General features: G+C 37.6%; 1 protein-coding gene across 2 annotated transcripts; it reads left to right on the plus strand.

Moving 5' to 3' along the window:
* Positions 1-59: 59 nt before the first annotated feature.
* On the plus strand, positions 60-17,926 carry tspan17 (tetraspanin 17). 2 transcript variants are annotated; one of them, XM_079892258.1, is made up of 8 exons: positions 60-558; positions 9,434-9,484; positions 10,552-10,698; positions 10,995-11,165; positions 11,347-11,472; positions 12,915-12,962; positions 14,328-14,444; positions 15,866-17,926. In XM_079892258.1, the coding sequence occupies exons 1-8, from the start codon at positions 472-474 to the stop codon at positions 15,929-15,931; spliced, it is 813 nt and encodes a 270-aa protein (XP_079748384.1). In that variant the 5' UTR covers positions 60-471; the 3' UTR covers positions 15,932-17,926. The 2 variants fall into 2 exon arrangements, with proteins under 2 accessions (XP_079748384.1, XP_079748385.1); XM_079892259.1 differs by having other exon boundaries at positions 102-558; positions 9,434-9,488; positions 10,556-10,698.
* Positions 17,927-19,750: the final 1,824 nt, after the last annotated feature.

Below are 19,750 nucleotides of genomic sequence, written 5' to 3' on the forward strand. Positions count from 1 at the left end.
TCATCCATGTAATGGATTCTGTCGCTGACAGGACTTTTACTATGACAGTTCGTTCACTTGACAGTGAGCTCTTGTCCTCTGATTGCAGTGTCACGCTTCTCTATTCTTACTGTGGATTGTTAGATTGCTTTAGATTGTTTCCTCGGGACGTTCACAACAAGGTTAAAATATCAAACACATCTCATGACACCAATCCAAAGCGAGCGGGGTTTATCAGGGGGGACCTGGAGCATTCATTTCCCCACCCATTTACCCCTTCATCCCTTGTTTATATGTTAAAAACTGAAGAATTCAGCACTGTGGAAAAGCGTCTTTTGATGGTGCAGTGTTGTGGTTTGCGATGTATTGCTGGTTCGCAGCTTCGGCGGAAATGTAGATGCATGAATCGTTTTCGAAGCGAATTTTTTGCCGTTGCGTTTGTGTTTAGCTGATCTTTGAATCAACACAACAGCGTTAGCTGCCCTGGACAAAATGAGCAGAAAACAGCATCATTTTAAAGGAGCAGAGGTCAGCTGCTGTGTTAAATACTTCTTATTCGGATTCAACATCATATTTTGGGTAAGTTTTGTGGATCTGCAGTTCATTTGCTTATTATTGTGTCTCTCAAAATCATGAATTGCCTCCATAGTCTTTTTACTGTGTTTCTCCAACATCTTAACAAATCGTTATTTCAAAACAAGTTTAGCGGGATAACAATAGATAATTCTCCTAACGTTAGCTGCTAACTTACCTTATTAATTTCACAACATGTAACATGAACGTATGAGTTTGTATGAAATATTACGTACCAGTGTTCATATTTTTATTTATTTGTATAGTAAATTATCTTTCTGAGGTAAAGTTACACGTATAATGTTGGATAGATTCTCAAATTCCCATCCAGGTAGAAAAATCACCTGTTTCCCATGGGAATGGATTAGGCTGGTTTTGTTGGATCTTGCTTTTTCAGTACCTTTCCAGGTCTGGAGAATACATCCCATTGAGAATTGGGGGGAGTGGAGGATAAATGGGATTATCCAGGTCTCATTAGTCGGGCGAGCTTGGGTCAATTCAAAGGTTTAACAGAGATTACCTCACACCATTTAGTTTCCTCATGTCTGTGTAGGAAATTATACATTTTTTTTGGCCTTTTCAGTCTTTCTCTTTTCCACAAATGGATTTTCCATGTTCTTGTAGTGATTTAGAGGAAAAGTGATTGTATCAGTTCCAGAGCAATTCGGTTATGGTGTTATTGATTGTAATGCTAAATCACAAAATGTCAGTTTTTCTGTTTGCATCTGCTGACGTTATCTGTTCTTATATTAATTGCAATCAGTAAAATCATATCTTTTAGGTGTATAGTTTTATTTTATGTGGTTTACATGCTTCAACAAAACTTATTTAATTGATATTGATCCAAGTGTTAAGAATATTTTTCTTTATTAAGGGGATAACCCACCTAAAATCTATCATTATTTTCTCATTTTCATGTTGTTTACTGTTATCCCCCCCCCCCCCCCCCCCCCCATGGAATAATAAAAAAAAGAATATTCCTTTAGTTTTCATAGTTCATAGTGACCAAGGGCTGTCAAGCTACTAAACAAAAACAATGTAAAAGCACCATAAAGGTAGTCCATACAGCCTGTGCACTGTATAACTATCTTACATGACTTATAGGGTTAGTAAACCCAAACAATAAAAAATTCTTGGGAACACAAATTAAGATCTTTTTAATTAAATCTGAGAGCTTTCTGTCGCAACAACATCTGATCTCGCGTCAACACAACACACGATACATCTTGGTGCTCTTGTGAACGCACATTGGAGATTAATATTTTGTAAATAAAGTGGTAAATTATATATTTTTTGCACAAACGAAGCACTCATGTTGATTAATAAAATTGAGGTTAAACCACTGGAGTCACATGCATTACTTTATGTCTTTACTACCTTTCTGTGGCTTGAAAGTGGTAGTTGCATGGACTTTCAATTGAGGGACAGAAAGCTCTCAGATTTCATCAAAAATATCTTCATTTGTGTTCCGAAGATGAACGAATGTCTTGCGGGTTTGGAACGACATGACGGTGAGTAATTAATAACAGAATTTTCATTTTTGGGTGAACTAACCTTTTTATGGAAACTTGAAATATAGGAAATGCGCTGTATGGAGGACTATTATTGTGCTATTGTTGATCCTCCTTGAAGCTTGACAGCCATGTTCACTAATGGTATGGAAAATATCCAGTTGGGTTTGGATTAGAACAACTTGAGAGTGAGCAAATGATGACAAAATTTTATTGTTGGGGGGTAAAATCTCTCTCTCAAGTGACTCTTAATTCTTAAATATGGACATTTCTCCATTACCTCATCATTGAGGACCAATCACTCCACTATGGTTTTCATGTAAGAGAGTGATAAATTGTGAGATAAAAGGAATCACTTAGAGCGGGAAGCTTCCATGAGTCACTTCTGGGGTGAACACATCGCCTAGAGCATGATTCTGGTAAGCTTCTTGCTGTCATAAATTCCAGCGTGGTTTCTCTTCATTGGTTTGTATTGAATGGGGCTGTGAAGACCCCTCTGGAGGACGGGATGGTAATTGGTGCCCCCTCATGCTTTAATGCTGTCCCGTCTGAAATGTTAACCTTGCATAATGTTCCGCTGCCCTCTGTAACAGCTAGCCCTCCTACTGCCATTGTTCCCACGTTATAGAGAGCCTGTTGTGTTTTGTTGAAACTTAGACGCCAGTGTTTTCACCAAATTGTGTCCAGAATGTCAGTCTATACTCCTGGAAGCTGAAATCAACCCTCTCTTAAACATTGTAGTTAAATTAAATGACTTAATCTTTTCAGGTGCAGATCACTGTAAGTCAAATCTGATTCTTAAAGTTCATCTAAAAATGAAAGTTCTGTCATTATTTACTTACCCTCATGACTCTTTTTCTTCTGTGGGGCACAAAAGAAGGTATTTTTAGAATAGATATTTTGAGAAGTGTTGAAAACTCTTGAAAAGGCCTAGAAGTCCACTCGTAACACATCTCCGGCTTCCTGTTGGAAATGATGATCTTGTCAACTTTTATACAGTACTGTGCAAAAGTCAATATGTGCATGTTAATATCTTTGTTGATTTAACTTCTATTAGCTAATTCAAATCAATATATGGTGTAACGACCCTTTGCGTTTAAAACGGCTTTTGTCCAGGTACACTTGCGCATAGTTTTTAAGGTAGCTTTGCAGGAAGGTTTCTTCAAGCATCTTGGAGACGTTCCCGCAGTTCTTCTGGATTTAGTCCGCCTCAGTTTTTTCTGTTTCTTCATGTAATCACAGACGGACTCGATGATGTTGAGATCAGATCATACTGGCTGTTGTCAGATTCCTTGTGCATACACAAATCTCACTGGATTATTATGGCAAAAAGAATGTTTGGAAATGTAAACCGATATTTCCTACTGACACACTACAGCAAAAGATATAAATAACTGACTTAAAACCATTTTTTTGTGGGGGTGGGGGGGATATTAACATGCCTAAGACTTTTGCACAGTACAATTTATTTATATATATATATATATATATATATATATATATATATATATATATATATATATATATATATTATATATAGACTCGCACATCCACCATGTTTGTAGTTTTTTTAACACTGTTTGTAATTCTAATCGAATCCTCGACCAATGCGCAGTGGGTTGTTGGCAATTTTAGCGTGTGCATGGATCTGCACTTCGGATTCTAACTGGAAAAAGTCGATGATCCGGGTATCTTTGAATACTCATTTCAACATACTACAATTTGGGACACACTAATTCTAATTTCGAATACTATTTAGAGCGGATAGTATGCGAATTGTGACTCAGCAATTGGTTATCACGCATCACTCGCACACATTTGAGCTTCTTCTTTTCCTTTTAATGGTGGTTGACAAACCCACTTGAAGGTGTATACCACAACCAACTGTGCAACTCCTACGTGACTGCTGACGTAAAGGTAATGATCAGTTAAAAATGCTTAAGGAGAAAATTGTACATCTTACCACTTAGAAAAGTAATTGAAAACCTCTTTTCAACAATTCTCATAATTGGAGATATCATTCATGTCTGTAGCTTGAACCGTGCAGGATAAGTGCTTGTGTTATGGGTACGTTCAAATCCCTAACTCTAATTATGAGCAAAAGCATCAATAATTAAGTCAGATTTTTTTACTTCCTTGCATTTATTGTCCCCTCGTCATGTCTGAAAGCCTTCCATTGTCTCTCGACTCCTTTTGTCTTTGCAGACTGTTTGACCCCTGTGCACCCGTACCGTCTAATGCCTGTCTGATTGGTTTAAAGTGGAGACAGTCTGATCGGTCAGAAACCTACCTGATCCCAACAGAGCACTCACTTTGCCTGCCTCAGACTGGACCTAGTTGATGGCCTGTAATTACAGACGCCTCGCTCTGTAATCGCAGTCTCATATCTACCCGGGAGGCTTTGCAGGGACATCTTAACATTCCCAACATTAAACCCCCCTGCCACCCCCCCCGCCACCCCCCCCCCCCTCACCCCAGCAGTCTTTGATTCCTCCTCTCCAATTTTTACTCCTTTCCATTTGGGAGCCTCGCAGCCCCCTTGTCTTGTATTCAAATGAAGATGCTTGGGGGTGAGTGAATGGTGTGTGTGAGAAGGGACGTGCTGTTCCCACAGCGTCTGAGAGGCCCGAGTGCGAGCCGCGGCACTGTGTGTTTTAGTGAACCCCATTCATCCTCACGCTATGGGGCTGACGGGGGCCGTGCGACTATTGTCACACACACCGCCCCTGATGCGACAAAAACATTTGACTGATGCACTTGTTTGCATGCTTCATGTGTCTGGCTCGGGTATTGTGTACAAACAAAGCAACGCACGTTTCTGATTTCTGAGAGAAACCTGAAGTGTTTATTGCGTGTGTTTGTGTCCTTGCTTGAGCTCGTGCTGAGATCATGTGTAGCCCCGTGTTTTTGTATGTTTTTCCTTTTCATATCCTCCAGGTTCATATGGCAGATGGGAACCACATGTCCGTTCCCCCTCTTCCTCTGTTGCTCTGCGAGGGAGTTTATTTCCATGCCATTTCCCAGCAGGCCCCACTCTCACTCGCACACATTGACTCATTCTCACTAAAACACAAATGAATCAAGCCAGAGTCATTGTTCCACTGTATAAAAACTAACTCTAACATGCCGTTTTTGAGGCAGTGCTGAAACTTAGCAATTATGTGGTAATTAGAAACTGTTTTATGTGCTAAAATAAAACATTGTTTTATAGCTAGTTTTTGTTGTTTTGAAATAGACTAAAGTATACGGGTGAGATTCGTCCCCTTGATAAGGCCTAGAAGTCCACTCGTAACACATCTCACTCAGGCGTCCTGTTGGAAATGATGATCTTGTCAATATTTCCATTTTACAGGCCAGAGAAAGATATTTTCTAACCAGTTAGAACCATAAACAGGCTCCCGTAAACCTAATACAAACGTTATGAGGACAACACTAGACTTTTATGTATTCTGCAGAAAATGGTGGTGTTTGTTCTTGTGCCGGGGTGTTGCAATGCAGTTGCTAAGGTTTTCTGATTTTAATGTGCTGCTATGTGGTTGCTATGTGCTTGCTTAAAAGGATAATGAACTAAAAATGAAAATTCTGCAGTCAGTTGCTTGTTCCAAACCCGTATGACTGTGTTCTTTGGCCACACAATGAATTTGTTTTGGACCCCATTGACTTTCATTGTATGGACAAAAACAGTTGCAACATTCTTCAAAATATCTTCTTTTGTGTTCCACTGAAGCAAGAAAGTCATACGGGTTTTGGACATGAGGGTGGGTTTTATCACCCTCTAGGTGAAAGTCACAAGTCAGATAGTTTAGAAAAGTTATTGTACACTTTTGGTGTGTTCACACTTGGCAGCAAAAATAACTATTAATGAGAAAGTTTGCTGTTTGTTCAAATCTCTAACCCTGAGTACTGTGAGCAAAGTTAATATCGATGCTTGCCTTAGCAAGCAGTACTAATAAAGCCAGAAATACTATGTACTGAGTCAGAATTTCCATAAGCATAAGTTTCCATGGTGATGCAGCAGTTCTTTAATCAAATAAAGATAAAGATGTCAGAAGATGGAGTAGGAAAGCAAAAGCTTTTCTTATGGCTGTAACAGCTGGTGGAAAAGTGCTTCTGCTCCCTGTCACAGCTGAGAGTTTAAGCCAAGAGTTTATTTGGCTGCCGTTTGTTTGTGATAATACAGAGATACTGTATGTCTAATCATCCTACTATGTGAGATAGCAGCTTTCCTCTGCTTGTCCAGAGTTACTAAATTAGCTGTTTAAGTGCTCTACAATGCTTGATTGTGTCTTAATCCCGATATCCATGTGGGCGCGACACAACACCCGGCCTCCCCTGGATCAAGACCGTCAGAACTGGGGGAGATGATAGCGATGAGTGGGAATCAGTGGTATGGATTGACAGAGAAAGTGTGTGCAGTGGATGACTGGCCCTTAGCTCTGTCCCATCCATCCATTGGATTAACCGAGACCACAGGGAAATGGGATTATGGGATTTGCGGCTGCCGATACCCGACCTCTTACTCTCCTTCCCGCTCTCACGTTTCCCCTCAAGCTGGGATTGCTCTAACCTGAAGTCAAACACACAGCTGAGAGAGCCCAGTGGGAGTTTGACAGGGAATCTGTAGTTTTGATAACACATTAGAACAAGAAGGTCAGTTATTAAATCAAACTTGCAGAATTTTTTTTTTCATTGCATGGTTTAGCCCAAGTAAAATTATACTGTAGTTGGTGTCATGACCTAGTAGTTGGTGCATGTGCTTAAGACATGTTGAGCTGTGGTGCTCAAAGTCTCATCCCATTCTCTCTCTCTCTGGTAATTTCCTGTACCATCTCTGTGTAATAAAAGTGGTGTATGACTTTTTTTTTTTTTTTTAAATAACAAACCTAATGGACCTAATGACATTTGTGACTCTCAGAAGTTTTCGGAGACCTTAGTCAGGTTAGACATGTGATAGATTTTCCCCTACGCACCTGACTTACATTTACCTTGGTGTCCAGTCGACATCCAAGCATCTACAGTCGGCACTTAATAATATTTATACTCTAGCACTGTGTCTACAGTCGACAACTGGCTTCGAGTCTGTCGATGTCTCAACCTTTTTGAACACTACCACTTGGGAATAGAAGTAATATCTCTTGTGTCTAGCATGCTACGCAGCAATAATCAGACAGACTCCAGACAATGCCTAAGAATATACTTTAATCGCAGCTGGAGGACCTCAGACCTTTTTAGAAAGAATTCCACCAGCAAAAACGAGTACAACAGTTTTTATAGAATAGGAGCATGGCAAAGGTGACATGATTCTAATATTCATATTTTCTTTTACAAAATGGTTCTTCACATGTATAATTCAGCAAACCCTCTGTTAGGTAAAAGCAAATCCTGATTTCATGATTATGCAAGATGGTTACTCTTTGCTACTCAAAGTCATGAGTTTAAATATCTTTAGACAACTGTCTAGTTTAATTTCTCCTTTTGTTATATTCAGACTTGATTCAGACACGCACTGACTTTGGCCAAAGTGTTATAGGGGCATTTCATTTTCAAAAGCATATATACAAATTAATCCTGCAAGAAAAATAAATGTTAGTAATGATTCATTTTTAAAAAATCCATCACAGACGCCATATTGAATTTAAAGCAGATAAAAAATGAGGCTGTGAGGGATAGACTTACAGTCTTTACAATGGCATGCATTGGAAAAAAGGTTCTGTATCATGTAACTTTCACCACTTTAAAAAGTGTTTTATATAGGCTATGTTCACATTTGGCAGGTTTGGTTAGATTAAAACAAACACTGGTGCGATTGCTCTGTTAGTGCGGTTCATTTGAATTAGTGTGAACGCTGGTGCACACCAAACAAGTAGACTGAGACTGCTGAAAAGATGGGTCTCGGTCTGTTTCCAAACGAACTCTGGTTTGGTTCGAATGAAATATGAAGGCAACACGAACCAAAGATATCTAAACAAATCAGAAACAGGACATGATGTCACAAGATAAGACCCAAAAATTGACACAATTCTCAAGCATACCTGTTTTTTCTCGTCATAGTCATGATGTTGCCCGTCACATCACAACCGCATCTCGTCGCAGCAGATCTTCGTTTGTGTGTGTGACGGAGGGATTCTTGCCGCTGTTTTGACTCTTTTACACATTTTATAAGCTCTTCAAGAGTTATCATATGCCATCATACGCACATACAGCGAGCGCATTTAGCCCAGCACACAGCATTGTTTTGGATTTTCCTTCGCACTCGCAAAATATAGGCTACGTCATAAAAGCAACATCTTTAGGTTCGGTGTTAAGAGTGACAGTGTGAACGCTAAGTGAACCAGAACTAAATGCATCATTTTCTTTTTTGGTCCAGACCAAGAAAACCGAACTACAAGTGTGGACACGTAGATTTTGTCTACTGAAAGTTTTTTTTGGAAAGACGTTTCATCAGCTGAACAATCGGTATGTTGTTCAACAACAGTACAATCCATTGAGTTCATTGTAATTCTATCTCTCACAGCCTCGTTTTCATTCCTGTTAATTAAATAATATATTAAATATGGCGCTACCTTGACCAACGATAGTGTTCAACCGATACATTGGCAAGGCTGATATGTTGGCCGATATTTTAATTATTGGCATTGGCTAATACATTTTTCTATTTGGCAGATGTGTCAGGAGTATGACTCTTATTTTGACCGTGCAGGACTCTTATTTGGATTCTTTTTTTATATTAATTTTCAAATAATATAAATATTATGAAAAAATGTATATACATTTAATTTTAGCAATTGTTAATCATGTGTTTTTTGATCTTTAAATTAAATATGAGATCAGATATATCAGCCATCCTGCTCCCTAAGATTTCCACATCGGCCATAAGAAAATAAAAAAATCCACTGAGAATATCAATAACAGCTCTTTTTCTGAAGAATCTGGGTAAGGAATTAAAGAAAGACTTTTTAGTGAACTATACCTTTAAAGTGTGATAGTCAATTTAGAATCTGATTTTCCTCGGAAATAGTTGGGTAGACATGCTAGAATAGTAGAATTAGTGAACCATAAACCTCAATGTAATAAAACAGGTTCCTGTAAGCAGTGTCATCCGAGTGATTTCTCTCATTCAGGTAAAAACAAGTCTTGGCTCCTTCTCAAGGAAACTTATGCCAAAGATGGCAGTGCATGCAGGGAAATCGCTACTTTCCGGATCTTTGATAGAAACCCGGCCAATTTTTTCTTTTTCTTTTCCAGATGGTTTGCCCTCAGATAAAGAGAGCATAGTGCTGTCTGCACATACCAGTAACCTCATGCTATTATGGAGCGAGAATGAATTGTTTAAGTGGTGTAAATGTGATAAATTCTGTTGTGTGTTGCAGTTGCTGGGAGCTGCATTCCTGGGTATTGGACTTTGGGCTTGGGCAGAAAAGGCAAGTTGGAAACACAAATACAGAATAACACAACGATCGGTGACATGCCTCAAATTCCTAATATTATTATCCATGTGGTTGCCAGAGCAACATAATCATAGACATAAACAGAAGAAGACAGCGCACTTTAAAAGTACAAACTACCTACAAAATACCCCGTTGTCTCATTCGGTCTGCCTGTTAAAGCATCAGAATTAATGTTTAACATCTTTTCCTCTTGGACTTCATGCTTTATTTTATGAAAGGGTCTTTTTGCCAAATGTAAAGCAGTTCTGTGAATCCCCCATTTTGCTTTTTCCTCCTTTTGATGTATGAAACCTAAATTAAAGCCTCCTTAAACCATGACATTTGAGAGCATATGGGTGGCATCTTTTATTTATTTCCATGACAGTTTAATGACTTTGTTATATTTTTTGTTGCAGGCCTTTAACCACAGCTCAATAAGGCTTTGTATTTATTGTGACTATTCTCTCTCCGATTTGTCGTCCCTCTCGGAAAAGGTCACCCTCACTGTTATGTATTCATGCATGAAAGGTGAATGTAATTTCTTCACACTAATTTGAGGCGACTAAATGAATCTAGAAGTCAATTGGCTGATTAATAACCTGGAAATTGCTCCATTTCAGTCGTTGATTGCTCTGCTAAAAGACACGTGTAGGACATATGGCACTTTATTAATGTCAGCCAATTATGGAACATCTTGGTAACACCATGTAAATAATTAATAAAGGGTTCATTTTTACATTTGCTAAATGTTAATTACAGAAACAAAGCATTAAGGATCGGACTGAGGGTGTTGAATTTGAAATTGTGATTTTAAATAAGTGTTCAAGTGAATTTCAGAGCCGCCTATTCTTCCGCCATCATGGCAAACAAAGCAAGAGCACATAAAAAAGGAACCTTGTTTATATTCACTGTCAGCATGGTCTAAAACCTGGGATTGAACTGAAATTCCACCCTGATGTGGAAATCCAAACGTGTAAGGCATGAATCACCGTGGAGAGCTGAAGGATTGAAGGTCAGGATGTGAACTTACAACAACTCTGTCTGATGTGTCTGTCCCACAGGGAGTGCTGTCAAACATTTCCTCCATCACAGATCTGGGCGGCTTCGACCCTGTCTGGCTGTTTATCGTAGTAGGAGGGGTGATGTTCATCCTCGGATTTGCCGGATGCATCGGTGCGCTCCGGGAAAACACTTTTCTGCTCAAATTTGTGAGTTCCACCCTTATATTCGGCCTGCGAGCCCTGCCTCCCATTTTCTGCAACCTGTTTCCCGGTCTCTGATTTCAAGGCTTATTTGTTTCCAGATAAGGACGTTTAAATGAAATGAATTGGCTATAACACAAGAATACACCCAGAAGTAATTGAAATGCCACCTGGAGGAAATTTAATTGGCAATGATTTTATTGAAGAAATATTTACCTTAAAAAAAATCACTGAAAATGATTTACTGAGATTTTTAGGATAATGAAGTTCTGACTCCACTATCTGTGTGTTTTCTCTTCTAGTTTTCAGTGTTTTTGGGCCTCATCTTTTTCCTGGAGCTCACAGCTGGCATTTTAGCCTTTGTGTTCAAAGACTGGATCAAAGACCAGCTGAACTTCTTCATCAACAACAATGTTAAAGCATATCGGGATGACATTGACCTCCAGAACCTCATTGACTTTGCTCAAGAATATGTGAGTCAGCACTTCTCTTCCCCTTTCATTTTTTGCTGTGCTGTGGTATATATTTTGAATGAGACAGATGGTATGTAAGTGTGCACTAGAAAATTTGAGTCATCATGCATTTTTTATATGAAAAGTTTAACTGTAAATTACAGCTGTGTGATGATAATGGTGATGTTATGTATCACATCAGTGGTCGTGTTGTGGTGCTCATGGACCGAATGACTGGAACCTGAACATCTATTTCAACTGCACTGACTTTAACCCCAGCCGGGAAAGCTGTGGCGTTCCCTTCTCCTGTTGCGTCAAAGACCCTGCTGTGAGTGCCAGAAACTATCGTTTCATCTGTTTACCACTTGCTCTTCCCTGCTCCTGTTTCAGCAAGTTAAACTTAAACAATTACTTCTGTACTGCATGCTTTGAACTGAACATCCTAATTCATTCATAGAACAACGGAGTGTTACTATAATGTGCTGGTTTGTTTTATGGGGATAACAGTATGTAGTTAAGGCCCTGTTTACACCTGGTATTAAGATGCGTTTTGGTCGATCGGATCACAAGGGAGACGCATACCCGTTTACACCTGCTGTTTTAATCCGTCTCTTTTGTCCACATTCAACCACTTCTGTCCTGATTTCTTCGAGGGTAGGGTCTATGGTAAATCCATGGGCTTTTTCAGATCTTTTTATCTAATGGGCGAAATAAGCTTGTGCAATTTACATATGAACGCGACTGGAGATGACGGAAATATGTACGGAGGGCACTGATAGACGCCAGACCACGTCAAACGCCGTGAGTGCATGTTAGAAATCAGAAATGGCGAGAGAACATTGTGTTTGGTATGTTTTTTTGTCTCCAAACTTGGGTCTCCAGCCGACAAAGCTTAAATCCCGTCTGGCGAGCGCGCTTCCCATAATACGCATTAAGTCAGTAGGCGGAGAGTAGTCATCTTTTGTGGCTGTTTGAACACATTCAAACACACAAGTGTCTACACTACGAAAGTAATCCGGTCGAATGCGTTTTCGACTACCTCTGGAAGTGGTCGAAAGTGGACTAGCTCAAAACTTTTTAGACCCCATTCATTCCTGTATTTAGTGACGCCCACTTGTGAGCCGATCAACCAAAATGCATCTTAATACAAGGTATAAACCAGGCCGAAGGGATGTAGCTTAGGAGAAGAGCACATGGTTTTGCATTTTATTTTTATTTTCTGTGTAGCTAAGGATAGCTAGATTATAAGTCAACTATATAAACTTGTTTTTTCCTTTTTTTAAAAACGATTTACACTAAGGTCCTATTAGTTAACATTGGTTAATGCATTAACATTAAATAACAATGAGCAATATATTTGTTACAGTATTTATTCATCTTTGTTAGCGTTAGTTAATAAAAATACAGCTCTTTATTGTTAGTTAATGTTCATCTCGGGTCCATTAAGTAATATTAAAACTTTTTGCTGTTAGTCCATGTTAACTGATGTATTTAATACCTGTTTCTATTTTTACTTATCGTTAGCTGATAATAGTGTTGTTTAGCTGTTAAAAGGTTGAATGTGAAAACCCTTCTCATCTCTTTTTATATTCTATTAGTTTGGGTGCTTAAGTTTTTTTTTGTATTCAAACCTAACAATTTTTTTCATGTTATCTTAAACAATATATTTTTTCTGAAAATTTGTATTCTGTACTTTTATTCTATTGTAAAGTTTGCGATTTAAAAAAAAAAAGTAAATAAATTGAGCATGTTTTCTTGGTCTCTCTCTAGGAGGATGTCCTGAATACACAGTGTGGCTATGATGTGCGGCATCAAGGAGTGAGTGTGTTATTACTAGTTATACTTTATTAGTATATTAGTTGTATTAATACTTTACAATAGGATTTCATTTGTTAACATTAGTTAACTACAATAGTTAACATGAACTAACAATGAACAATAACTCTACAGATTTTATTCGTCTTAATGTTAATTTCAACATTTAACAGAACATTTTTAAAATGAAAACTTGTATTTGTTATCATTAGTAAATGCACTATGAATTAACTTGAACAATTGTATTTTCATTAACTAACACTGGCAGATTTTTAAATATTGTAAAAACTATACTGCTTCCTGTTAGTTCATGTTAGTTAATATATTAACTAATGTTAACAAATGAGACCTCATTGTAAAGGTTTACCATATATTTAATGATGAAATGGTGTACAAATCGTGTAGTGTCAGACCACCCTTTGAAAAGAGCACAGAAGGGTTTAGTGCATGAGAGATTCTGAGAGCATTTGAATTCATCTTCTCCTCCTTAATAACAGTTTAAGCCTTTAAAAGTGATAATTAGTTTCTACTTTTAGCCAAAGGAAATTGTGGAGCTCTGTAATTGGGAAGTCAGCGGCTTATGCCAGCATGGGTGGAGTGACACTGCACCCACGGTTTACCACCGTCTCTCCTGTATCCATGGATACTCTCTCTTACAATCCACCTTTTAATAGGTTTTATTTGCTGTTATGATGGTTTTTTTACTGACTTTTTATTTTGAGCTGTAGGTATTAGAAAGACAATAAACCAATGTCTGCTCAAAGAATCATACTTTAAAAAATTCTTTGTTCAACCATTTTCCACCTTTCATTGGCTTTCTCTGAATCCCATGACTTCCTACTGGTTTGGCGTTACGTTTCTAAAGTCTTTTGTGTCTTCTTTCCTGGGGGGACAAAAGAGTCTATGGAGAGCAAGTTTGTATGGTTCACAAAAGCTGGATTGTGTGGCTTTCTCTTTCTTCACCTTCAAATGTCACTGACAGCCCCAAATCACACCTTTTCATCTCCCTTCCTTCCCAGAATCCGATAGACAGTAGTTAAGACATTCTTGTATGTCGGTGTAATACAAACTGGATCTTCCCTGTGTCAGGTTATATGTGGTGAGCTGTGTGACATTTTGTCTACTTAGCGTGGGAGTGAGTTCCTCCAGTTTTCCAGAGAGGATATTTGTTCTCAAATAGATTAATGTGCAGGTCCGCCCAGGTGAAGGCCTAATTGTTTATCCTGGACTTGTGTAAAGATTAAAGGTCAACTCGGAGGAGTGAACGCCAATATGGCACGCCGTGCACTTAAATGAGGATTTAGTTTCTTATTTAGATCTGACATTTTCCATCAAGTGATGTGCTGTTTTGAATAATCTTTTTAATAGGAGTTGGATCAGCAGAAGTACATTTACACCAAGGGCTGCGTGGGGCAGTTTGAAAAGTGGCTGCAGGACAATCTGATCATCGTTGCTGGGATTTTTGTGGGGATTGCATTATTACAGGTAAGGACAATGATAATGGAAATGCTTTAAAGCATGCAAATATCTGTTAAAGATGTAGTAATACTGAACAGATTTGCTTGAATGGGGCCTGAGTGGAAAAATGTTCACACAAGAATAAGGGTCATGCTGCCACCTTCTGGTTGAACTGTAAAATACAGCTTTAAATCTAGTTCCAACATTAATTGATACCAAAGTGAATCTTAAAATGTCCGGGTCATATTTCACCCCCAAAATCAGAAGAAAAAAAATATAAAATGTTTTTTTTGCATTGTGATATTTTCAGATACTACAATGTACACTACAGTTTAAAAGTTTGGGGTTGGTAAGATTTTTTTTGATGTTTTTGAAATAAGTCTCTTCTGCTCACAAAGGCTGCATTTATTTGATAAAAAATACAGTAAAAAAATAATAATATTGTGGAATATTATTACAATTTCAAATAAGTGTTTTTTTTATTTTAATATATTTTAAAATGTAATTTATTCCTGTGATGCAAAGCTGAGTTTTCAGCATCATTGCTCTAGTCTTCAGTCGCATGATCCTTCAGAAATCATTCTAATATGATGATTTGCTGCTCAAGAAACATTTCTTATTATTCTCAATGTTGAAAACATTTGTGCTGCTTCATATTTTGTGGAAACAATGATACAAATATTCAGGATTCTTTGATGAAACCATGATAAAAATTATTCAAGATTCTTTGATGAATAGCAAGTTAAAAAAACAGCATTTATTTGAAATAGAAATCTTTACTAACATTATAAATGTCTTAATATTGTCAATTTAATTTTCACCTTGATGTGTTAATTTCTTTTAAAAAAATCTTACTGACAGCAAACTGTAGTGTATACCTAAAAATGTACACTAAAATTCAAATATTATGGTACAATATTATTTCATAAAGTGAAGGATATTGCAAAGGCTTGCGATTAAAGGGACAGTTCTCCCAAAAATGTAAGTAAATGCTGTTAATTTACTCACCTCAGGCCATCAAGATGTTGGTGTCTTTTTTCCTTCAGTAGAATACTAAAAAGATGTTTAGCTGAAACCATGATCCTTTGTGATTCATATAATGCAAGTCAATGGCCACCTTTACTTTGAGAGTCAAACAGACACATACAGGCAAAACAAAGTTAACACCCGTGGCTCCTGGCGATACATTGAGGTCTTATGAAGCGAAGACGATCGGTCTGCTTACCTCATTTATTATGCGACGGGAAGCTTGTGATCCAGACTATCGTGAGCATGCTCAAGACTGTTTGTAGAGGGTGTGGATTATGGGTAATAATGCTTTAAATAATGTTCTTGCACAGACTAATCGTTTCGCTTCATAAGACCAGACCATAAGTTCAGGTAATTAAAAATGAAAACGAGAGCCCTTTGAATGTGTATAGTAATTGTTCTTTTTAAATATGTTTCAGATTTTTGGGATATGTCTCGCTCAGAACTTGGTGAGTGACATCAGAGCGGTCAAAGCCAACTGGTGACCCTTTTCAGAGGGCGACAGCTGACAGTGACCTCTGTGATTATGGCAGAGCTAATTGCAAATCAGCACTGTTTACACACCATTGAGCTGGGAAATTCTTCCCTTTTAACCCCACGGACGTTGTATGTTGGCTGACTTTTCAAAATGGACTTTCCATCTATGTTTTTTTCTTTTTTGTGGTCCCTTATCTGAAAGCAAGCTCTTATGGAGGGTATCCAGATGGAGCTTAACGTGAGATGTCACACCGAGATCAAGCTATCTGCGATCTTGCAGCTGTCTCTTGATCGAACACTATTTTCGTTTGCCCTTATTAAAAACATTCACCAGACTCTCCTTCGCGTTGGTGATTTAATGTCAAGCAGAGGGTGTTTTCATTAACCTGTGGATGACATGCTTTGGAGAAACACACAATTCAACCACTGAGACTTTAAACAGAGGAGCCATGAACTAAACAATGCCTTACAGCAGTGCATTTCTCTATACACTTGTGCGGATTCAGCTTTTTACACGACATTCTGTCTGTCAGTCATTCGAGCCAATGGACAGTTGGACTCTTACCTCTGATTGGCTCTCTGTTGCACAGGGTAGCCAATCAGAACAAAGTACTTGATAATTACACGTATGCATTTATTTTTCCATTGCATTTATAGTTCCACCACTTGGTGGAGAAATGGTCTGTTTTTTGTCTATATAGTTATATTTTATTCTCATTTTCTCTTGTTTTGGTTGTCATCTGTGAGTATGAATCGACTTGACCGCTGTCCCAGACTTGCTTATGAATCTTTTTGTTTTCGCTGCTCTGCTAGATAGTGATATGCTATAGTGACACTAATAATGTATTATTATAAATATGCTGCTGCTTTAACTCAAAGAAGATATACATCGCTATACTAACCAACTGAACTTTTTATAGAAATCATGAGGTATACATTCCCTCTGGGAAACTTCAGATCACGCAGAGTGCTTTGCGAAATGAATCTGACGTGAGTGCACATGAAGTGGACGGATTGAATTAGCCTTGCGTGTGATCACATGCCTTATTGAGCCCTGTAGAGATGGTAGCCGAAGCCTCCGGCGTGGACCTTTAGAATGGCTTTATTTACTATTCAGATTCTCTTGCTTTGCGCCACATGCATGCAAAAAAATGCATGGCAATGAAGACCTCTTTAAACGCATGCACACGTGTGTCCATTCCATTACGACTACCGTACCAGTGCGTGTTCAGAAGGTGTCTGCATTGAGTCATGACCTTAAAGCTAATAATGTGCAAAGTAAGATAAATGACGTGCTGTGTGTGTAGAACGTGCTCGGATGGTTTTAGCAGTGTCGGCAGACTGAACTGAATCATCTATTTAAAAAGATCTACTGTGTTTCAAGACTCTATATAACCTCTGTTGTCAGAGTGAATAGTAAAATGTGAGATTTCTCTTCTGTGGTCTTTTTGGGAGATTTGGGAGGGGGTTGCCGACTCCTGCCTGTGTATATTAGAGGCACTTTTTTTATGCAGATACAAGACAGATTATATGCTAAATGATGTTTAGCCCCCTTTTTGTGGACCTAAATGGATTACCCTCATGAAAGCCTATCAAGAACATGTCTAGGTTGCATTTCTGTATCATATCATTACAATGATAAAAAGATCACTACAAAAAATGGACATTATTTAAATAATAGAGTATTTATACGTATAATGATCATTTTTGTTGTACTGCCTTTGTTGATGTTAATAATGTATTCAATGACAAGAAGCTAATTGAACCTAATTATCAAAAGTAAAAACTCCAGAGGCAATATAGGAGTAAAATGTGGAACTGTCATGAAAACATGAATGTATAGTATTCTTGGGTGAAATGCAACCTGGACATGTTTTTATTTGAGATTGACACAAATACAGTGTTTAGAATCTCTCTCCCTCTCATTTTCTTTGTCATGCAATTATGGCCTTTTTGTGTCTTTCTTTAATTATTTGGCTTTTTTTCTAAACAGAGATCTCTAACATTCCCTTTTGAGGGAGCCTCTTGCATATCATGAATGTAAACATCTTTTACTAATGTTATGTCATATAGAACTTATCCTTCAAAGTGCAATGCACAAACATATGTGAATAAAATTAATGTTTGTCTGACTGTAGGCACACAACTGAAAAACATCGCAAATCTGTGTTCGTGTAGTGAATTAGACAGTCCTCGTGCATGCATTGGCATTATGCGTTTGTGCGTTTTTTTTTCTGTGCTGGTTCATCAGAAACTGTTTTGATGATTGGTATTAAACCATTGAGCCTTTTTGCTGGCCTTTCTCTGTACCAGCTGTGGCAGTTCGAAATGTTTGCAAATCTTAAAGCACAGTTTTCTCAGAGGAGCTGGAGTTTCTAGAACAGTTCTGAGTGGATCGTTAATGCATATCAATATGGTTTTTGAACTATTTAAATCTTTTCCCGACATAATGCTTGACATCACACTTGTCACTTTTAATGCGCTTTGAAATATGAATTGCGAAAGCCTTTATTTTTTGTTTACATTCCCATACGCATGTCTTCACAGAAATGTTTGGATTCTACCTCATCATGGAGAAATGACTTCAATCATGGTTATTTGGGGAGTTATAACTCTAATGCAGCCGTTGTAAACATTTTAGAAGAGTTGTAAATAATGGTTGAGGTTGTCTTTTGCAGTCTTAGCTTTTCTTTTAGGCAAACTATAATTTTCTTGACAAGTCATGGAATGCAAAAAATACTAATGTTGATTTCATGTTTGAATGGCTTGTTGTTGTTGTTTAAACTTATCCAGAGCCATTATGGGCAGCACTATTTCAGTACTCGGGTTCCTGCAAACAAATAGTGAAATTGAGGATTTTAACTAGTTTATTGACTTTGTGTTCTTTATCCAACAATATCATATTAGAATAACTCTTTAACTGAATCATGAATATTGCACTTGGAGACCTAAAGCATTTCCTCTGCTCTCCATTATACGAGTCTGAATGATTATACTAACCTATAATAACAGTCATACTTACTGTGGATTTTCACTTTCTATTAAAAAAGAAAACTATCGAAAATTATGATCGTATTTGGAAACAGCCTAGCAATGGCACTGCGTTGCAGTAGTTGTGTTTTATTTTATGTTGTTTTTTTGTAATTCTTGTCCAAAGGTCCATTTATTAGGGGCATCCAATGGACTTTTCCTGTCGGAGATGGTCTGTTACACTGTATGATACAAGATATGCTTTTTCTTTTTCATAATAAAATGGATTTATGACATTCTGAACTCAATTTCTTTCATCTGCAAGTTCTGTCAAACATTTGATTGGAAATCGGTGTTCAGTGCTACTTCACTGATGGATCATTGTACAAATGTGAATCTCATCGATGCATTATACCTAAAAACGCATGATTATTTTAGTTTTTTCTTCTCTCTTTCTCACAAGATCAATTTACCATTGGCAGACCTGTTCATTTTACAGGGATGTTACACCTAATTAAAGTTAGAAGAACCACTGTAAAATATTTTAAATATTTAATGAAATGATACATGCTGATCATGACAAATAATATGTGTTTACCCTAAAAGTGATTTTAATGTTATAGTGTTTATTTTAGGGTTATTTGTCATTTTTATATTGGGTTGTTGACACTGCTGACACTAGTGACACTGTTTGAGATTCATAATAATAGCAAAATAATTAGCCATTTTAAGTTAAAAACTGTTATAAACATTTTGAATTTGGTAAGCTACAAAAGATTAGTAGGGCCTATTACCAATTTCTATTGATTGATAGATTGCACATTCAGATATTAAAATAAAACGATGTATAAATTGAT

This window comes from Squalius cephalus (genome assembly GCF_949319135.1).
Source record: "Squalius cephalus genome assembly, chromosome: 14".
In the NCBI taxonomy this organism is placed as follows: Eukaryota; Metazoa; Chordata; class Actinopteri; order Cypriniformes; family Leuciscidae; genus Squalius; species Squalius cephalus.

Coding starts and splice junctions, on each gene's coding strand:
- tspan17 (XM_079892258.1), top strand. CDS start 472: ATGAGCAGAAAACAGCATCATTTTAAAGGAGCAGAGGTCAGCTGCTGT. Junction 9,485..10,551: donor TTTGGGCTTGGGCAGAAAAG/GCAAGTTGGAAA, acceptor TCTGTCCCACAG/GGAGTGCTGTCAAACATTTC. Junction 11,166..11,346: donor TTGACTTTGCTCAAGAATAT/GTGAGTCAGCAC, acceptor GTATCACATCAG/TGGTCGTGTTGTGGTGCTCA.